The sequence below is a fragment of the Macrobrachium nipponense genome, chromosome 30 (genome assembly GCF_015104395.2).
Source record: "Macrobrachium nipponense isolate FS-2020 chromosome 30, ASM1510439v2, whole genome shotgun sequence".
NCBI classification, from domain to species: domain Eukaryota; kingdom Metazoa; phylum Arthropoda; class Malacostraca; order Decapoda; family Palaemonidae; genus Macrobrachium; species Macrobrachium nipponense.
This window is the reverse complement of record NC_087218.1, coordinates 27,139,761-27,162,275: the sequence shown is the minus strand read 5'-3', so window position 1 is coordinate 27,162,275 and position 22,515 is coordinate 27,139,761. Positions and strand designations below refer to the sequence as shown.

Sequence of the window (22,515 nt, the reverse complement as noted above, 5' to 3'; positions counted from 1 at the left end):
ATGATATGAACATGGCTAATCTTATAAATACAACAAATCAATAAATAAACTATTAACATCTTGACATATATATACAAACAATAATCAACAAATTAATTTTTAATGCAAAGATGGACACTGGGGTTAATCAAATATTTCAAATACGTATATCCAGAGCCAAAATAAACACATAACAAGCCAAATCTTTGAGATCATAAATGTTTCTGTTGGCATAATCAATGCATTACATATTTGTGAACATAAATGTTTCTGTTGGCATAACGTATGTATTAAATCTTTGTAAACATAATGTTTCTGTTGGCATAATTAATGCATTATCATAAATCCATGTATTGAATACATTTTTTATACCTACATCTTTATAATCAAGCTAGATACCTTCAACTGGTAAGAAATAATAAATTTCTACAATCACATCAAATTACATTTTATAGCAATAATCATCTTGAAAATGTATTTACCTGAAAGAATTGCATTTTGATGTACTTTTCTTCATTAATTGTAACCTTACATTGTTCAGCAACCTTAACCTATATACATAAGTGTGCACAAGTTTTCAATACGCATTTAATACTGAACCAGACACTAATTAATGATAGATTTGTTATTTTGAAGAATCATAACTGAGAATTCCTTAAAATGCAACTCTTTGCCTTGTGACAAAAAAGAGCAACCTATAATGTAGGTTCATCAAAATCTTAAAATCTATTTGGAGCTAGTTTAAGATTTTGACTTTTGTACATCGCATCTCCAATTTCCTCTTCTGTCATTATTTTCATATGGAATAATGTTAGAAGCAACTGTTGTTTTGCAGTACCAACAAATTTGTTGTTCAGAAATGCTGGTAACCCACTATACAAGTTCGCCATTGTGTAAAGGGGAACTCTTACAGTCCCGAATACCTTTGGAAAGAGAGAAAATGATTAACCTGCAATACATACTACAAAAAAAAAAAGTAACTTGCAGCTATTCACCATGAAAGGGAGATTTTCTTATCTCAGAAAATTACTCAAGTAAAACTGAGACAACTAACTGCCAGGAAAATAATCACAACAGGACCAAAGTCCAGCTTACTATCAACAAGAACATTGAAGATACAGTTTTCTGAAATATCCAGGCACCTATTGTTTAATAATAGCCCACCTGGCAACTCTAGAAAAGGGAAGGAGCTTCAAAGTCCTCATGATTGTTGTTTTCAAGATTTCCAGTAACTTTAAACCATAATGAGTCTGTGAAAGTCCTATAATCATTTATAGCTGAATGCAGTAGCAACCACTATATTATTTGTTAAAGTTGGTTATGTTAATGTCAGTGCAGAGTAGAATATCAATCATCCTTCTTTAATACCTACCATGAAACTTTTCTTACAAGGGACGTTATGGTTATGACACTAAATTGACGTAAAATTCATGCGTAATTGGAAACGGGATCTTAATTACTTATAAAGAAACAATTTAAAATTTGGGCAATAACCAGTAGAAATTGAGGAACAATACAGGAATGAGAGAGAGAGAGAGAGAGAGAGAGAGGAGAGGAAGGAGAACCTGGAGATGACCCTCGAGAGAGAGAGAGAGAGAGAGAGAGAGAGAGAGAGAGAGTGTGTTTAAGTATTGGTGGTGGACTTGTGATGGGAAATGGCAGAGGAAAGAGCAGTGAGTTAGTGCACAGATTCCTGGGAAACAGTGATATGGCTACCAAGATAAAATTTGAAGGGACCTTAGTATCAAAGTTAATTTTTAAAGAAATTTATACCCTAATCTTGATTTGATTCAACAGCTGCTGTAAAATGAAAGACTGTAAAAAGAAGTGGAAAATTTCAACCACAGGCTATGGTCATTCTTGTTTTCTTCATGTAGTCTCTACTTTTGCAAATCCATTTTAATCTACAAATCATTCAGAAAAAATGCTGCGCAAAGTAAAAATATTTATTGCTACAAATAACTCGATATCAATAGCAGAGGCAATGAAAGATTTATATGCAAAATAAATGCTGATGTATTAGGATACCTTTCAATCTCCCAGCAAAGTAATGCAGCCCTTAGCTGGTTAGGCTAACTCCAAACTGCTTTTATCGACAGTATCTTTGTAAAAAACTACTAGCATTCGATCCATGTCAGCATCAAAGTCATTAAAATGTGAAAGCCATTATGTAAGCTAGTATCCAGTGACTTGTGCTTTCCCGCCACAGTTCTCGTGCACCTCCTCACATAGAAAACGCTCTTGCGGATTTACTAGATTTGTTAAATCTACCTTAGCCGTCACAACTTTGACCACCAGACGCCAGATAACTTCAAATGCTTATAAATACAAATATAAACTTAAAGACGTTAAAATAATGACTACTACCGCTAATGATGATGTAAAATAATCCTGTTCAATGAGAAAAACGAGTAAATATTGTTGTCGTGATACAGAGTAACACAATTAGCTATCGCCCACTCTATCTTCCACACCTCAAATAGTTTCAATAAAAAGTAAAACAAACTGCTGTCATTTCTATTATCAGGGAAAGGAGTGGAATGGGAGTCGAATAAAGGAAATGTGACCTCAGCCACAACCCAAGTCATCACTGTCTTCTTTTCAATTTATTCCCTATTTGGGGCCATTATTTTTAATGAGCCATTTCCAGGTGTTCCTACCCTCAACTATTCATCTTTCTCATGTCTTCTTTAGTCCAGTCTCATTTTACAGTTCTCAAGGATTAGCCTACCTTATCAAAAGGTTATTGACAGGTAAAGTCAAGTTGGATCTAATAAAAAAAAAATATACGAGACACAGAAAAAATTAGATTAGGCAGTACGTAAAGAGCAACTATGAAAGGTTGGAAGGTAAATAAGGGTACACGTGATGACATGAAAAACAATTATATGACTACTTCAACAAAAGTCAAGAGGGCAAAATTACAAAACATTAAGCACCAAGAGATGCCATGATTATTTTCAAGGCTGAAAAGTAATACTAAGAGACCACAAATAATGGATACAGTCAACCCCCGTTATTTAGTCTCGCAATTCTCAGGCTCACCTATTTGTGGATTTCTCTATGGAACATATATACACATTATTAGCGGAAAATTCTCTTATTCGTGGTATTTTTCACTGAGAAATATTCACTTATTATTGTATTTTCATATTTTCTTGACTAAATACTTTCTGTGGTATAACTATTAAAATACTCAGGTATAAGTATTTTTAGGGGTTTTTTCAAGTGTTTGAAATATCAGAATAGGCATTTCTAAGCATTTGCAGATGGATTTTACAAATAGGCAGTTCTAAGCATTTTCAGAGGGATTTTACACACCCCCGTAAATACCGGGGGCTGAATGTACATCACAAGTACTCTGTACATGCCACCATAGAAACAAAGCTAGTCTACCACAAACCTATAGCAAGTGACTGGGTGAGCAATGCCAAATGAGAAAGTACACAACTAATTTAGATTAAGGGAAGACATGACAAGTGGTCAAAGTTCCTAAATATGCTGAGACTAGCCTAGCTTAGCATCATGAAAAAATTTGCACATTCCCATGGAATCATTCACAGGTTTTAATTGGAGGTCACTGCAGAAGGAAAATCTATCATTAATAAAAGGAGCATTACACGGAACGTATGGGAGCAAAGATCACAGAATTAATGCAATCAATCAGGAGATAGTGAGCAGTAAGAAGTTAATGGTAGCAAATACTAAGTTTACAAACATGTATCTGTGATAGTTCAGGCAAGAGCATAGGACAGAGACGCTTAGAAAGAATTCATTTTATGTCTGATCCCATAAAAATAAAATCTGAAGTACAATCATTTGTCATTTTACTCAATACTATTAAACATGCTGTATATGCCAGTTCAACTGCTTTTCCAACAAAACTGACTAAGTCAAGAATGACAATTGTTTATGAAAATATTTTCATTATTTAAACAGTACATATACAGTTGTCCATCCAGAATGACACACAGACTTAACATTAAGAATTGTGTGTATGGACAGGTTTGTCATAAAAAACAAAGTGTGTCAAATAACCCTCTTACGCCGACTGGACGTATTTTACGTCGACATTTTTTGTCTCCCGTGTGCCGACTGGACGTATTTTACGTCGACTAACAAAAGTTTTTTTAACAACTTCGCGAAAAATACTTATAGGGCTACGCAGCCTAAACTTTTGAATCACGCCGCCTTGGGGGTTGGGATGCTGGAGTTCACGGATCAAGGTGTTGTTTTGTTTACAATCGTTACGCAGGCGCGCAGCGCGAATTTCTTTCTTGCCACACTAAAAAGTATCTGTGACACATCTCGGAAATTATTTCGTCACTTTGACATAATTTTTGTACCATTGTAAATTAGCCGTTACATGAAGTATTATATATGAAAATGTGCGCATTTTTATGTAGAATACAACAATAAAATACTCATGATTGGAGCTTTTATCAGTTTTGAGATATTTTCATATAAATAACGATAATTGCCAAACTTTCAACCTTCGGTCAACTTTGACTCTACCGAAATGGTCGAAAAACGCAATTGTAAGCTAAAACTCTTATATTTTAGTAATATTCAATCATTTACCTTAATTTTGCAACTAATTGGAAGTCTCTAGCACAATATTTCGATTTATGGTGAATTTATGAAAAAACTTTTTCCTTACGTCCGCGCGGTAACTCTTCCAAAAAAAAATCATACATGCGATTGTGGTAATGTTTGCACCATTTTAAAATTAGCCGTTATATAAAGTTTTATATATGGAAATGTGCGCAATTTCATGCACAATACAACTAAAAACAACCCATGGTTGTAGCTTTTATCAGTTGTGAGATATTTTCATATAAATAACGATAATTGCCAAAATTTCAACCTTCGGTCAACTTTGACTCTACCGAAATGGTCGAAAAACGCAATTGTAAGCTAAAACGCTTATATTCTAGTAATATTCAAGCATTTACCTTCATTTTGCAACAAATTGGAAGTCTCTAGCACAATATTTCGATTTATGGTGAATTTATGAAAAAAATAACATTTTCTTTACGTCCGCGCGGTAACTCTTCCGAAAAAATCATACGTACGATTGTGGTAATGTTTGCACCATTTTAAATTAGCCGTTACATAATGTTTTATATATGAAAATGTGCACAATTTTATGTAGAATACAACTAAAAATAATTGAAGGTTGTAGCTTTTCTCATTTTTGAAATATTTGCATATAAATCACGATAAATAGAAAAAAAACACGTTCGGTCAACTTTGACTCTACCAAAATGGTAGAAAAACGCAATTGTAAGCTAAAACTCTTACAGTCTAGTAATATTCAGTCATTTATCTTCATCTTGAAACAAATTCGAAGTCTCTAGCAAAATATTTAGATTTATGGTGAATTTTAAAAAAAATCTTTCCTTCCCTCCGCGCATGGATTCTCCGCCACAAATCTCTGAAATCCATATGTCCCATTCTCGGAATATTTGCTCCATTTCATATTAGGCATTTCATAGAGTTTTATATATGAAAATGTGCAAAATGTCATGTAGAATAAAACGAAAAATATTTGAAGGTTGTAGCTTTTCTTATTCCGAAATAATTGCATATAAAAAATATAATATATAAAAAAATTCGACATTCGGTCAACTTTAACTCATCAGATATGGTCGAAACTGCAATTGTAAGCTAATACTCTTACAGTATAGTAATATTCAATCATTTGTCTTCATTTTGAAAGAAATTGGAAGTCTCTAGGACAATATTTTAGATCGGGTGAATTTTTTGAAAAAAATATTTGTTTACTTCCGCGCATTACGAATTCATGCATTATTTTGTGATAATATTTTCTCTGTGTTGCTTTTATCGTTTTACAATGTGTTGTATACCAAAATGATTGCAATTTAGTGTACATTACAACAACAAAAAAGTAACTTGTTACCTTTAACCGTTTTGCGCACAGCGCGATTTGAATACAATTATATATGAAATTTCGTTTTTGCGCTATCATATATCGCATTATTTATATATGAAAATGATAATTTTTTTCATTTCTGATGGTTGCATACTAAACTTCAGCCAATAACAAAAAAAGGAGCCAAAAATGAACTCTTAATCTTGAAAACTAAGCGCGCTGTGATTTTTTGAAAGAAAAAAAAATTTTCCGCTTCCGCGCTCACTCCGAAACCCCTCCGGCATACGGGAGACAATTTTTTATTTACCGCTCTGGCGTAAGAGGGTTAAGTACGACCAGTTCTAATAGAGCACATGTCACAACACCTCTGTGATATGTCTGACATGAAGTTAGCTGGCAATATACTTTTTGAGATCTTAATCAGTTTTAAGTTTATAATTTCATTAATTCTACACTTTGGGAGATTTATTCTATATAAATTGTTATTCAATCCACAACATAAAAATGAAATTTTTATAATAAAATAAAGTTTTACATAACACATACTTACCCAGTAATTATATAGCTATTAGTTTTCTACATACAGCAGCCTAAATTCAAATTTCACGGGTAGCATTTCGATGGCTCAATGTAGGTATACAATACCGGCCCTAACGGCAATAGCTAACGAACTCATTCTGTTTTATGCCTAATGTCCATTAGAGGGGAGGAGGGAGGGCTCCAATCATGTACAATTACTGGTTAAGTATATATAAAACATTAGTTTATAATAAAAATGTCATTTTTATATGTGACTTACTCAGTATATACATACCCGATTCCAAATTGAAAGGTGGGATCATGGACATATTCATCTCCAAAACATTAAGTAATGTGGTGATTTTGAAATAGAAAAGTTGCTAGGATTGAAAACAATGCATGTCATTTCATATCAGTTAAGAGAGCCTCTGCAGGTGGATACTGCCTCTGGTTGGTGCTCATCTTAACTCGTAGTAGTGGTGGCATAGCCAAGGGTCGCCTCCTATTTAGGGGGAATTTTGCAGTGAGGGAAGTGCTTCGATGGCTAACAGACATGATAGGTGCCTGCCCTTCCCCTGGGCACAGCACCAAAATAAAAACAGACAACACTGACACCAACACTGAAATAAAACCACACCCCATCCACTAGGAATGCTGGGTGCTTCAGGTACATTATATCCCCTGGCTCTCCAAACTCAGCAGCTTACTGAAAAGGCTAAGAGATAGTATGAGAACACCCTGTGCTTTCTTCTGCAATGCCATGCCAGTCACTAAAAACTGTCTCAAGGTACTGGAAAATTTCGACTCTGTTTATGCTTTCATAAAAACAGTAAGAAGCAAGAGCTACTTATACTTCCAGTAGGTCAATAGTAGAATGGACGTAAACAGCATATAGCTTCTGAAAACTAAGGCAGTAGAGGCTGTTCTGACATCCTTACCTTTGCTTCAAAGTAGGCAAAATGCACTCCAAAAAACTGAGTCTCTCAAAAATTAAGTCCATATAAGATGGAAGACAACATGGTTAGACAGAGGAAGAGATGAGTTCTTGCCATAACTCCTTAGGTTATGGACGGTCCTCTGATTCTGGTTCAGCTCAGGGAATTCCTGGTAAACTCCAGCTAAGCAGAAAGCTCTCCATACTACCTACTTCTGAGCTGGGGAGCGTTACTAGGTGCTTGTAGCAAGAGGAGCTAGGAACGAAGCACGCTAGGGGCTTGGGGGCTGGTGGAAACTCAGAGCATGAGTTGCAACAAGGCTGTGGCTGGTACCAAAGGAGCTGGGCGCCAGGCAGGCTGGGAGTTCGGGAGTACCAGGCAAGCTAGGAGCTCAAAAGCTGGCAGACACTTGGAGCATGAGTTGGTTGGTGCCAGATGAGCTAGTTCGGGAGCAGCAGACACTTGCACCATGAGTGGCATCAGAGGAGCTGGGCACCAGGTAAGTTCGGAGATCTTGAGATGTTGGGTGCTCCTGGAAATCAAGGGGATGGGACCTCGGGTTTGGCTAAAATACCCAAAGATAATGAGCAATTCAAGTCAATTTCTTCCATGCTTGGATGGGTAAAGGACTTGCGGAGGGACGGAGATTAAGAAAAAAATCTAGGTCCCTGTGCTTGAACGAGTTAAGCACAGCTCTATACATGTAAATGGAGGAGTACTAAGCATCTGAGGTACTAATTACAGAAAGTCAACCACTTAGTCTGGCAGATGTAGCTCAAAGATTGACGCTTGCATGCTACAGTCTCTGAGACACGTCTCAAAACCTTTTCAACTGATAAGCCTCGGGATTCCCTGAAGCCTATCTGGGCAAGAGTAGATCACCTTTGGTGGTATCTCTTGAGGGGGGTTGACCAAGGAGAAATAGTTGGGAAGGAACCTGGAGGGTCCACTAACAACTGTCACAGATTCAGGAGCCATTCTACATGGGACAGAACAGGGCTATGAGGGTCCCTATAACATTACAATGAGCCTGAAACTTGTTCAGGGTTTCCATGAACCATAAGAATGTGTAAGGCTATGGGTTCTTGCAATCACTGACAAGCCCAAATTCATCCTACCCCATAGAGTCCACAGATCCTGAGAGACAGGGGATCAAAGGCCAACTCGGACAGAAGGACACTCTTCTGACAGCTTGATAAGACTGCCAGACCTTTAGAGCCATGAAAAATTTACATGGCCACAAAACCTGATTAATTTGCCACCGAAGAAGTTCTTTTGTTGATGGAGGATCATGGCACAAACTCCAGACAAATTGCAGACTCGCTGCTAACTGCAGCCATTGTGGACTGACAGTACTTCATACAGCCTGAAGCATATGTGGTGATCAATTCTTTAGGTAAAAAAATAATCCTCTAAAATTAACCCATGAGCGGGCTTTAGGTACTCAGCGATGGAGCCCGAGCACAAATGGTACAAAGCACTCTGGCAGAGGGGGAGGGTGTTCAAGAATCAGTGCCCGGTGCTAGCTGGTTGGCGCCATGAGACTTGAAGTTGAATCCAGATATGAAGTCGGACCGAAGCAGTGGCAAAGGGAACCACAGCGAAAATGTAGGAAGACAGAGAGATGAAGCTGGCCTCCCTACCTCTAGACAGGAAGCAGAAAACAGCAACTGTAATTGAGTGATGAAACAAAAACACATTACAGTGCTGGTCTGTGCTGGAAACCTCAGAACTGGATAAAAATGCTTGAATCGCATATGATGCCTAAACCTGACTAATGATGGAAGATAATGAAGTCCCCAGAGGGTTATCCACTAAGGTTCTGAGCTATAGAAACTTGCAGACCGTCTGAAAACTATCTTGGCAGACAGAAAAAGCTTAAAAATTCTGATAGTTGAGGCTATAATCCCATGGTTGTGTTCTGAGAAAGAGGTGATGAAGATCTGGGGGCGAAAATTGAGGCCAATCACTAAAGTGCGGACCTCCTGTAGGGGAGGAGCACCAGAAATCTCTCTTTAGAGATTCAAAGACAAGAGCAAAAATCACTAAAAATCCTCCCCACTGTCATTATCAACAAAGGACAAGCTTAGAGACAAATCAAGGCAATGTCTCTCTTGACAGGGAGGCATAGTTCACTGAAGCCCAAGGGGAAGGAGGACAAAAGGCGCTTGTCTTGCTCCTTTCCAACTAAAGCCAAACTCCTAACTCCTGGAATGACTTGACAGATGAGGGGAAAGTCAAAGAAGGAGGCTCCTTAGAAAGCTTAGAGTAACTGGAAACTGATACTGAAAAACGGTCATCTGGTGAAAAGAGTTTGGTGCCGGCCAGATGAAAGATTGGAGGCAGGTATTCAACTAGAAACTGACTTTCAAAAGAGAACATCAGGGTGTTTTTAGAAAAACTGCACATCCTTTGAGATGCCTTCCCAGTGGCTGTCTAACACTACACCTCAATCAAGATGCCTTTCTTGCTGACACCTGGGAATAGACTCTGGGTTTGACCGAGGGGGCAACTATCGGGGGTAACCCCCTCAGACTCCCTTGGACCACCAATATATCTTCTCCCAGGTGTAAGGGAGCAGGACAGCGACTTCAGATCTAGGAGATCCGAGGGGCCAGATAGCCACCTCCTCCACTACACATCCAGTAAGACATCTTTCCAGTAGCTGTTTGTCAATACCTGGGATCAGCAATCCCCTGGACTGCCAGTATGTCTTCTTCCCAGCAAGGCGAGTGGGACAGGGACCTTCATCTAGGAGCATCAGGAGACGAGTAGCCACCTCTTCCAATGTAGAACACAATTAAATTCATGATAACCAAAATGTAGTTAAATTCATGATAACCAAAATGTAAGGCTGGCAAAGGCATGGGAAGTGAGGGAGCCAGGCATGAGCAAGTGGATGATAAAGGAGGGCTAGTAGCACGAGAACTGGCCCCAGGTGCAATGCTCTAAGCTGGGCCTAGGAGGTGGGAGGAGGCAGTAGGCGGGTGGAGGTTGGTGGCAGTCGCTCTTGTGCGTGGGGTGGCAAGAGGAAGCAGGAGCAGGTGGAGGCTAGTGGTGGGAATTTTACTGGTTTTTTGGTAATCTCGGTTACCGATTGCTTTTGTGGAAAATAATCAATCAGTATAACCAGTTAGTAACTACATATACTTTTTATACCTTTATAGCAGTTTCTGGCATCTGGGCATAAAAACATGCATAAAACTTATGAATAACATTAGCATTTCATATATTCAGGAAATGTATGCATGTTAAGATAACATAAACGTATATGCATCTTCCACAAGATAAATTTATTATTCTACATTATTGTAGAATAATGTGCTTTTATTCTCTGATTAGTGACTGTTCTAAATTATATACATACCCAAGTTCAAATAACATAAAATATATAATCCATAAAACAGTAGCCACTTTACGACTCTCCCACTACTTCTATGAAAGATCTCTCTGTGACTCACAGCTGCTCCTTTCGCAAAGACTGCTGCTGGCCATTTCCTTCTGCAGGTGCCCTGAATGCTCAAGAATTAAGCATGCCCTGAACGCCCAAGAATTAAGCCAGCTGTCCCAACCACATGTGAGCCAAGCAGAATTTGGAAAAGCCATGAGGCAATGGAACAAGTGCCACCTACCAGATAGATTTGAATTAGGACTAGGACCAAGATTATAAGAAGGGTCGCCAGTGAAGGAAAGGCCTTAGACCTTGACTCACCATCTTAGACCCCAGTCATCTCGCTTGAGTAGAGCAGTCCCCCTTCCCCCATCACCTCCTATCTCCTTGAGATTACTCCATGTGTTCAGTAATTCTCTCCACAGTGTTCTCCCCTTATGAACACCACCATTGAAGACGGATGAACCCAGCCTATAAGGTAAAGTGCGAAGTTAATGGCTCAAGGCAATCACTTTCACTTCTACTACTGTTTTCCAATTTCATTGCTAGAGGCAACTTAAGGATCATTGGTCACACCGCCCGCCCAGATCACTTCCGGTCATTGTACCACATACGTGCTCCTCCCTTGCATTCTGTGATGCAGTAAAATTTCCTCCCATTGTGCTATCTGAATGCGTAAGTGCTCCTGTTGTGAACAGTGTTGCTATTGTCACTGGGACGTAATGTAGATCTCCTTGTGTAAGCCCTTATCCTATACCCCTGTGATTGCTCTGTAGCTTAACTCCAGCAAAAGTGATCGTGTTTAGTTTTGTCATAGTAGTCCCTGATCCCCGCCACATTTGTAGCAAGCGTATTTATGATGTAATGCAATCTACTTGCAGACGCCTTACCACATGCCTCACTGCAGGGAGTGGATTCTTGTAAACGTGTGACTCAGGGATTCATCATATCTCCGCTGTTTCATTTCCACCGGGACCGAATATTCCCATCCTCCAAACCAGCCTACAGCAGTGAGCCGATCTCACTACCTCAATTTCCTTAGAATAGTGAAATATATGCAATCATATTAAACCTCTGAGTTTACATAATTTCCTTCACTTTGAAGAAGGCCCTAAGCTGTAAACTTTTAATTTTTTCAATTGTGTTATGGTTTCTTAAGTCATTTTTGCCTTTAATAGTAGCAATTCAGATCCGTTACATTTGCTAGAAACCACAAACATCAAATGATAAGAGAAAAAAAATTATTTACAAATAACTGATTATATACTAAAAAAATAAAACTCGATTACAAGAATTTTCAGGAAGAAATCAAAATAATCAAATCCAGTAGCCAATTCTGCCCACCACTAGCGGAGGCAAGTGGCCTGTGCTCGAGTCACTGCCATGCAAGCTGGAAGCCAGGAGCTAAAGATGTGGAATGCTCATGATTACGAGACACCAGTTAAATATCTTTGTACGCCAAGCCCATGAGAATTGTCCCTGTAATGTTACAAAATATTGCCGAAGCAAGAAAAGGTACCCAATAGCTGGCTGTCGAGAACGTTTCTGCCTAAGGCTCACCACCGCAGCCAAAAATTACACACCATTCTCTCATTAATATGTTCCAACCCCTACACTTTTCAGTCCAATACAAAGGAAAGTGTGATGAGTAGCCAAGGCCCAGTAAACAAAACATAAATTAAAAACGTTTTGGCCTAATTGCAAACGTGAATGGTGTAGATAAAAGAATTTCCGTAAGGCAATTATTTACCAGTGGCTGCAAATAGCCTTTGACCAGTAAACAAATACTAAAAGCAAAAGCTTGGCCTAATGGAATAATGTACATTCAAGAATTACTTTGAAGAAAATTATACACCAGTGGCTGGGCGTACCCTATGACTTGTAAATAAATCATGAATGCAAAACTTTTGGCCTAATAGAATGGCATATCATTAAAGAACTATTTTTAAAGCAATTATTTACCAGTGACTTGCATGTAGCCTAAGCCCAGTAAGCAAAATATAAATGCAAAAGTTTTGGCTCAAAGGAATGGTGTAAAATTTGAGAATTACTTATAAGACAAAACTATTACTGGCAACTTGCAAGTAGCCAGCTTGTTGGTGAATCTGAATCATGGTTTAAGAAAGAAAGAAAGAAAGAAAGAAAGAAAAAAAAAAAAACTTGCCTAGAAAGATTTCTGCTCGAAGGCTATGAAATATATGGTGGTTGTGTCATACTACTGAAATCTGGTGATATAACTGGAGAATAAGAATAAGCTGCTGTAAGGACTGAATGTTTCATCGAGTATGGCAGAAAACAGAATGAGGTGCTAAGTCGTTCCTAATACTATTGTTAGGGGACAGTAATGTATACCTACACTGAGCAATCGAAGTGCTACCTGCAAAATTTAAATTTAGGTTACTGTACGTGGAAAACTAATAGCTATGTAATTACTGGGTAAGCAAGTCACTTATATAAAACCCCACGTCAGTTACATGGCAGACTGTAACTTCAATTCCATGAATTCAAATACTATATAAGCTGGTAACACCACACATAATTTAATATATGTACAGTCCTCCAACTATTACCAAGATGAAGAATGGCTTCATTATCCTCAACACTATATACTAATGCTAAATGTTACAATCTTACCTCATTTCCATATTCAGGGGCTAAAAGACACTTCTTTTCCAAGTCAGCATACTGACTTTCAGGTATCTTAGTAATAAAGAAATGCAGGACCAAATTTTTATCATGATCCACCTGTAAATATATATAGTAATGTAATAGCTTCCAGAATAATAACAGTTTCACAAAAATAACAAAATTTTGAAGCAATGTGTGTCTTTCCTAGATATACAAACCCTTGCTTTTTATATTAAGAGTATTCATTAGAGGGAGCTAAAATGGCTCTCGCACTTGGTAATAAAGTAGCTAACTGGTGGTCAAGGGGGAATGGAGTAATACCCTCACTCACATACCAATGGTTGCTACTTTTTCTTCAGCCATTCAGCAGTAAGGACATAATGAACCCATCTGCTGATGTACCCATTGGACTGGATGAATATTATCCACCCTTCTTTTTCCCCTAATGAAGGGACGAAGATTATGTGACACTTTGCATGCAGTTGTTGTTATAGAAGTATCTACTAACCTACTCTTAATATTCCAATTAGTGTGCCTGCAGCCTGAAGTCCGCAATGACCTGGTTGGTATAAAGAATGGCAAGCCTTTTTCTGAGACAGCTGATGTTTTTCTGCTTTTCTTGACAAATAAGTAGTACTTCAGTTTATCAGTAAATATATTATTTCATATAATTGGCACTCCTAATATTGAAGCAATTACTGGAGGCATCACAGTAGTCATCATAAACAATGCAAATTACCTGCTCTCCCAAGAAGGACCCCAGTTTACTTCAAGTAATGAGTCATTGCCCTTATATGGACAAAATTTAGTCCATGGGGTTTGCATGTGAAGTGAATCTGTCTGTTATGAATCTTTACAATAGTTGATGAAAACTCTCAAGAAGTTCTTATGCAAACGAAAAACCCTGAACTACACACTGGGAAAAACACCAAATTCCAAGTAATTTGTATTTTCCTTTGGATACAAAGCTACTCAGCATGTTTTGGCACCAAGTAATCCACCCATGAAAGTATAGGTATAGTAGGTTTGTATTCCTGTTAAAACAATAGTGAATGTATTTGTCTTCTGCATTTCACTCAGAACAGTAATACAACTGACAAGTGTCAATAGCTAGAGTGGTTGCTATTTTTTGCAAAATACAGCTGGTATATGACACCAGAATATAAAATAATACAACCTAATGTAACATGGGATAAGTTATTTATACAATGTGATTCTGTCTGGAGCGATGCCCTTCCTTAGAATGAGAGGACATTCTTATGGAACAAGTACTAAAGGACTTGAGCTTGCAAGGTAAATTTCCACATAATAAAATGTTCATATATATATATATATATATATATATATATATATATATATATATATATATATATATATATATATATATATAAAAGAAAAATTAGAATAAATACCATGTAAAATATCATGTATTAATATATAAGAAAAAAATATTAAACAGAACTGAATATATTAATATCAAATAAGTAGACTGCATATCTTATATAATAAAAGAATTAAATAACTATTTACTACACAAATAAATAATGAAAATATACTTGCATATACCTCTAATTAAGCAACAGAACTCAAACCCGGACTACTGAAGAACATGGCACAGAGGCTGCAAATCAGTTCAATGTTAGGCCCTCAATCTTTCTTTGTTTTTCTTGTTGAGGGGAGGCAGTTGCTTCTCCAACTTGTTGCCTCATTACCATCACTTTCCTTATCATCATGGGTACCTCAAAATATCACAAACCACGGAGAGTGTGATTTCTATTTTGGAATATTCTACCTTGACAGTGAAACACCATACTGTCCACTGGAATTTTGCTTTGCTATTTCTGCATTCATTGCCACAATACTAATACTGTCTACCTATTCATTTCATCTATTCCCTTTGGTTTATTTCACTCAGCAACAAACCTCTAATGTTTTACCTTGCCTCAATTACTCAATTACAAGGTCTCATTAAAGAATACATTCCCCCAGAAAAACCCAATGTTGTGAAATGTGACTGGGTGGTTCAACTAACTTAATCTGCCATAAATAAACAAAGTGTTTATTAACACCATGAGGATCTTGTCAGGTGAAAAGCCAGGAATAATTGCTTTCTTTCGGGGATACTTTACCTTCCAGAGAACGGGATTTGTGATTCTTGATCATTACTACTAACTTGTGTTGCTAATACAGTTATTCTAACCTCAAAACTGTATCTCTTAAACTTATTTCAATTAAACACATAAAAAAACATACAGATGACTTTATTGAAGTTTTGTCTCTCCTTAAAGCTAATCTGCATGGATAAACCAAAATACATACCCTCTCTAATGCAAAATATGATACTACTTAAATTAGCTACTGCAATGTGCTAATCTAAATTTCCAAAACATTTTGTGGTGAGTTTATATTTACTTAGACTTTCTATTAATCTTTCTGACAAGGACTTAATTTAAAAATCTTCCTGGCAAATAGATGGGTTTTCATTTCTTTCAGGTACCAGGCAATTTATTGATAGATAAGATTACTTTTGACCCTTAATTATACCATATTGGCTTAAGCCTGATAACTGGAAACTAAAAATCTTGAATCAAGGCTGGAACACTGATAACAGTGATAAATCTACAGCTCTACTTATTCAAAGCTCATCTATAACTATATTTAAAACTTAGCAATATAGCTAGTCAGGAAAACTTGGAATAATTTACAAAATTTGACTACCATATTTAAAACTTAGCAATATAGCTAGTCAGGAAAACTTGGAATAATTTACAAAATTTGACTACCAGCTTAATAATTTCATCCTCACATTCACAGAGCTACCTCTCTCACGTGAGTGTTGCATGAACATCCTGCAAATAATCAGATCTACATAGCTTGGAAAATAAGCTTAGAGAGACAACTGCTTATTTGATTTTTGAGCTACAGGTATGGTACAGTATTTGAAGATGAAGTTGATTGGCCAGTGAAGAGTTAGATCTTCAAGTACAAGTTTGTAGACTGTAATCCCATTTGATAATCAATAAATATATTAGATTTACCCTGCCTTGATCCATCTAACTACAACTAAACCACCAAATTTTTCAAGCATATTCCCCGACTATAAAAGATAATACAATTCTTTGAAGAGTAAAGGGAAATTCAGACTCGGCAAATGTTCGGCCCTTGACCAATATACTATTGTTTAACCTGCTTGTGTCCAGAGCAGCTAAGCTTTGTATTAATCCAACTACGTATAAGAGATGGGTAAACAGTATAATACAGCAATTCAATAAAATTTTTACTTAATTTTGCATTCCTCTAATTTGTACAATAAATACTAAACTTAAAATTTTCTTAACATTTCTGCAATTCAAATTCCAGTTTGTCTTAAATTATTAAGGGAAAAATTAAGATCTAGCTTGACATCATACTTTGTACTAGAGAGAAACAGACAAAATTCCTGATGTTCATATAACTTCCCTCTAAGTGCTCCTTTGCAAAGCCACAGACTCCCTCCAAATTGGGCAAGAAAAAAAAAATCTAATAATTCCAGTCATCTGATACCTCCTACCTAACATCAGTCATCCACATGGGTTAATAATCACAGTTTTTGTGACTGTAATACATTGTAATTCAAAACACATCAACAAGACAAAAAAGTACTATTTGTCTTTCAACATATTCTTGTCTAGTTCATCTCTCACTCACTCAATCCAATTGATCAGGAAGGCCCATCAACACCACTTGTCACGTCAGAACTCTCTTTCACACAAGCTTTCAGGAGATCTATGCCAGCCAACCTGCAGCAACTATCTACAGAAGTCCATGAGGCATCCAATGTGAACATACTTTATACAGTCCTGTAGCCACAGGGGACATACGTTATTCTCTTCTTGCTCAGTTACATAGATCTTATATCTCTCAATATACTCCCCCAAAAAAAAGAATAGCTTGTATTATGGTTAGAAGGGTTCAGCGCAGAAAGAATAAAGCAAAAGATGCCTATTGTTAGCTTAAACTACACCTGCTAGACATCTTCATTTGTGTTGTGAAAGTGTTATGACTATCAACTTCTTGGTTAGTGAACTCTACTAAGTTGGTCTGAATAGCTTATCTATCATCCACAGAATTTTATCATACCCTCCACAGGTATTAAGTTGCAAAATGTAGCCAAGGTTAAGGGGGAAATTCAGTGAAAGAGAGTACACTCTCTCATTCTGGAAGAAGACACCACGAAATGTAATTACTTCACTGAAATGCTTTATAAATCTTCTTCCTTGAACCATGCGACCATACTACCAGAAGTTCAGTAACTGCTGCTTCTCTATCTATAACATTTATGTTGAAACTCATTAATCTTTTCCCAGAAAAGACCAGGGTAAGCCCTAATTCTACGTTTTGTTTCTGTTGTAACAAACAGGCATTATACATCAACAAAATAACCAAAAATACATAAAACAGGTGAAAAATATGCATAAGAAAAGGGCAATGACTCCTTTACAACAACAACAACAACAACAACAAAAACCCACAGAATTAACAATGACTACTATTAACAATCACAACCATATAAAAAACAAAAAAGGTATAATACATTAACAACAGTCCCTCAATACATCATTCAAACATGGTGAAAGCACTCAAGATATGGGAGAACATTATGTTTCTGGGGCAAAGGATACCAGACTCAACTCCATCTAGGAGGCAGCTGACTTTCAATCCATTGCCAGTACTCTTATCTTACCCACAGTTTACATTTGTGATGAATGATCTAATTAGACTTCAGCACACTAAGGATACCCCAAATAGGGGTTTGTATTTATGAGGGATTACAAAATGATAATGTGACAATGCTTCAAGGCAACAAAACATGGTGGTGCTACAGCTAATGCAAATCAGAAGATTACCCAGTCATGGTCTCACCTGGCTGCTATGATAATCTTTCCAGGTCACAGATTGTACCTCTGTGTCCCATCCAATTTCTTCTGCCATTTCTCTGTTTAGTCCATTAACAATATCTTCTTCAGATTCTATAAGGCCACCAGGAAAACCAAATGTACCATCAAATCGAAGATGCATCTAGTCAAGGAAACAGAAAGTGTAACTCAAAACATAAAATGAATTTGAAGAACTAAATACTTATAAATCAGTTTGTCTACCTTTACAAGAAAGATAAGTGCTATAAAATTAAGTGGACTTAATTTTAACACTGAAAAGTTTATGTACTTCTGTACTGATAAACATCAACTGTCTAGCAAAAATTATTTTGTAATTACCATTACTAAAGCTCTAAGATCACCAAACAAACTGACACTCTCAGTTGGAGCCCATATGCATGCGTGAGCTGCCAGACGATACGTAGAATACTTTAGGGAATCTGCATATGATATAAGGCTCTTTGTAACAGTGCGGATCTGAAGACATCTTGGTATCTGAAATAATGGAAAAAAAATGGATGAGCCATTCTGGAAGATTAAAACAGAAGTTATAGCTATTTTAATGGCTAAACCGTGAAATTACCTTGATAATCCAAGTAGTACAGTGGAACCTCGACATATGAAAGTCCCTACTTACGAAAAATCCAAGTTACGAAAGCAAAGACGAAGACTATTTGCTTCTGTATAAAAAATGATTCAGGTTGCGAAAGGGTAAAGTCCGAGATTCTCCCGGACCACTGAGAACAATTCTAAAACTCACACGCCGCCAACTCAGTAACTCGCCACCATCCTCCCATTATCCCATTGGTTCCTGATGCTAGTCACCGCCGTAAGATCCTACTCTCCTATTGGTCAGCATCTGTCACCTCATGCCTCTATATAGTAAAGGCGTTCCTTGACCATTTTTTGCAGCAGCGTTATCGTAAACAATGGAATTCGTTCGTTCACATATATTTAGTTTGTTAACGTAAATTCGTGTTAGTGATTTCGCTTTCGTTGTACTGTAAGTTACTTTATCGTGTTGTGTGTGAACTTAATTACTTACGTTATTAGCCATGGGTCCCAAGAATGTTGCTGAAGTTCACGGAAAGAAGAGGATGCTTTCTATGGAGAACGAAGATGGAGATAATCAAGAAGTGTTGATGTTTTCTGCCATTTGTTAATAAGTTTCGTAAAGTTTAGTGTTAATGTTTTCTGCCATTTTTTTTATGTGTTTTGTAAAGTTAAGTGTTCATGTTTTCTGCCATTTGTCCTCCTCCTCTGTCACCACTTTCAGAGATTGCCTCACTCGAAAGGTAAGGTTCCACATTTAACTATATATGTACGTCCATGTACGTACAGTATTTCTTGTACCATGTACACTAATACACTTTATTTACAGGTACGTAATACAATAAAGGTTATGTTAGGTATTGAATGGTCCAAATTGTTGTATTTCATTGTTTATTGGTCAATTTAGCTTTATTATAAAATTTACTGTGGTATTTTTGTAGGGTTTGGAACTAATTAGGTAATTTACATGTAAAACGTAGTTCGAGATACAAAAAAAATCAGGTTACGAAGGCCGCTTTGGAACGGATTAATTTCATATCCTGAGGCATTCTGTACTACAGTACGTATACTAAATAGTATTAGTTTCCTTAAATATACTGTAATAAGAATATATTCTTAGGGGACAAGCCAAAGAAGAAAAAAACCAGTAATGTCAAAACAAAATGTGTGTCAAATAACAAGCCACCAAAAATGAAGTTTTTATGTTAAAACAAAGTTTAATGTATACTTACCTGGCAGGTATATATATAGCTATATTCTCTGTTCCACCTGGCAGAAATTTTCAAAACTCGCGGCAAACGCTAGTAACCTATTAGTAGTTCAGGCAACCACCACCCCGTTACCGTGGCGCTAGCGCTAGGAACCGTTCCCAATTGGGCCAGATTTTCTCTGAACCCTGTCTCCTGAGGGGAGGCGGGTGGGAATTAAATTATATATACCTGCCAGGTAAGTATACATTAAACTTTGTTTTAACATAAAAACTTCATTTTAATGTATGACACTTACCTGGCAGGTATATATATAGCTGATTGACACATTTGGAGGTGGGTCAAAGACAGCAACATTATTAGAGTATAAAAATATTATTAAAATATTATTAAAACTCTAGGTTCCTTACCTGCTAAGGTAGCTGACTTCATAGGTCCTGCCTCTAAGCCTGCTTAAACCTTAGTAGCTCTCAACAAGGAAGTGTCCTGTATGTTGAAGAAGCTAAGACTGGAACTGACAACTGGACGTGACCAATGTGTTGACAGAACCGTACAGCCCTCTTATGCCACGGCATTCAAGCTAGTAATAGATCATTTACCTGAACTACACACACACCATCACCGGATAATACTAACAAGACTGATAAAAGTACCGCACACTTTTCTCAGACGACCAAAAACACAAACACCATCACCTAATAAAATCAACTAGCTTAAAAGAAGGTTATGGGGTAGTAACTCCTTTGCCCAATACTGTACCAGAGGACACGTATGGACCTAGCGTCTGACAATTATCAAAGGTTGTCTGAACATCTCTAAGATAATGAGACGCAAATATTGAATTAGTTCTCCAATATGTGGATTCAATAATTTCCTTGAGGGCTAAATTCTTTTTAAAAGCTAATGAAGTCGCAAACTGCCCTGACTTCATGAGCCTTCACTTTCAAAATACCAAAGCTCTGCTCTTGACACAACATATGAGCTTCTCTAATTAACTCTCTCATGAAGAAGGCTAGAGCGTTCTTCGTCATGGGTCTACTGGGGTCTTTAACTGAACACCACAGAGCATCAGAATTCCCTCTGATATCTCTTGTTCTTTCCATATAAAACCGCAACGCTCTCACTGGGCAGAGAACTCTTTCTTGCTCGTGACCCACTAACTCAGATAGACCCAAAACTTCAAAGGATCTTGGCCAAGGATTAGCTGGATTCTCATTCTTGGCCAAGAAACCTTCTTGGAATGAACACACTGCGTTGCCATGTCTCCATCCCACCTTCTTCGATATGGCCTGAAGCTCACTAGCTCTTTTAGCGGTTGCCAAAAGCTACTAAAAAAGATAGTTTTCTTAGCAACATCTCTCAGAGAGGATTTCTCTAAAGGCTCGAATTTGCTAGAAGTTAAATACTTCAAGACCACATCGAGGTTCCAAGCAGGTGGCCTGCATTGTGGTTGTTTCTTCGTACCAAATGACCTAATCAGATCTCTAATAAGGTCTAAGTTATTCGAGATGTCTAGATCTCTGTGTCTAAACACTGAGGTTAGCATACTCTTATAACCTTTGATTGTCGAAACTGACAAGCCCAATTCCTTCCTCAAGTATAGAAGGAAATCTGCGATTTGGGTCACAGAGGTACTGGATGAAGACACTTTCCTGTTCTTACACCACTTCCGGAAATTCTCCCACTTCGACTGATATACTGTGATTGTTGAGGTTCTTCTGGCTCTAGCCACTGCCCTGGCCACCTCTCTAGAATATCCCCTCGCTCTGACAAGACTTTCGATAGTCTGAACGCAGTCAGACCCAGAGCGAGGGTATTCTTGTGAAACCTGTCGAAGTGGGGTTGTCTGAGTAAATCTACTCTTAGCGGAAGAGTCCTTGGCGTATCTATTGTCCATTCCAGTACCTCTGTGAACCAACTTTGGGCCAGCCAAAACGGGGCTATTAAGGTCATCCTCGTCCCTTGGCTCTCCCTGAACTTCTTCATCACTTCCCCAGTACCTTGAATGGAGGGAAAAGTTGTACACATCTAAGTTTGTCCAATCCATCAGGAATGCGTCGACCGCCACTGCTTCCTGGTCTGGAACCGGAGAGCAATAGGTTGGTAACCTTTTTGTTCTGGCTGTCGCAAACAGATCTACTACCGGACGGCCCCACAACTTCCACAGGCTCTGGCAAACCTCCATGTGCAACGTCCACTCCGTCGAGAGAAGTTGTTCTCTTCTGCTCAACAGGTCCGCACTCACATTTTTCTCTCCTTGTATAAACCTGGTGAGTAGCACGACCCTCTCCTCTTCCGCCCAAAGCAGAACTTCCTTTGCCAGATTGTAAAGGGGAAAAGAATGAGTCCCTCCTTGTTTGCGGATGTATGCCAGAGCCGTGGTGTTGTCCGAGTTGATCTGCACTGTCTTGTCTCGAATCAACTCTCTGAAGTGCTTCAAGGCCAAGAAAATTGCCATCAGTTCCTTCCTGTTTATATGCCACTTTGTTTC

At 37.7% G+C, this 22,515-nt stretch overlaps 1 protein-coding gene across 1 annotated transcript in view; it reads right to left on the bottom strand.

Moving 5' to 3' along the window:
- Positions 1–427: 427 nt before the first annotated feature.
- LOC135202395 (U8 snoRNA-decapping enzyme-like) overlaps positions 428–22,515 on the bottom strand; it is a 55,360-nt gene continuing 33,272 nt past the window's right edge. The window contains exons 2-5 of the mRNA XM_064231778.1: positions 18,604–18,759; positions 18,251–18,406; positions 13,355–13,465; positions 428–902 (exon numbers count right to left, since the gene is read on the bottom strand). Coding sequence (XP_064087848.1) covers positions 699–902; positions 13,355–13,465; positions 18,251–18,406; positions 18,604–18,759 — 627 coding nt within the window. The 3' untranslated portion in view covers positions 428–698. The remainder of the gene's footprint in view (positions 903–13,354; positions 13,466–18,250; positions 18,407–18,603; positions 18,760–22,515) is intronic.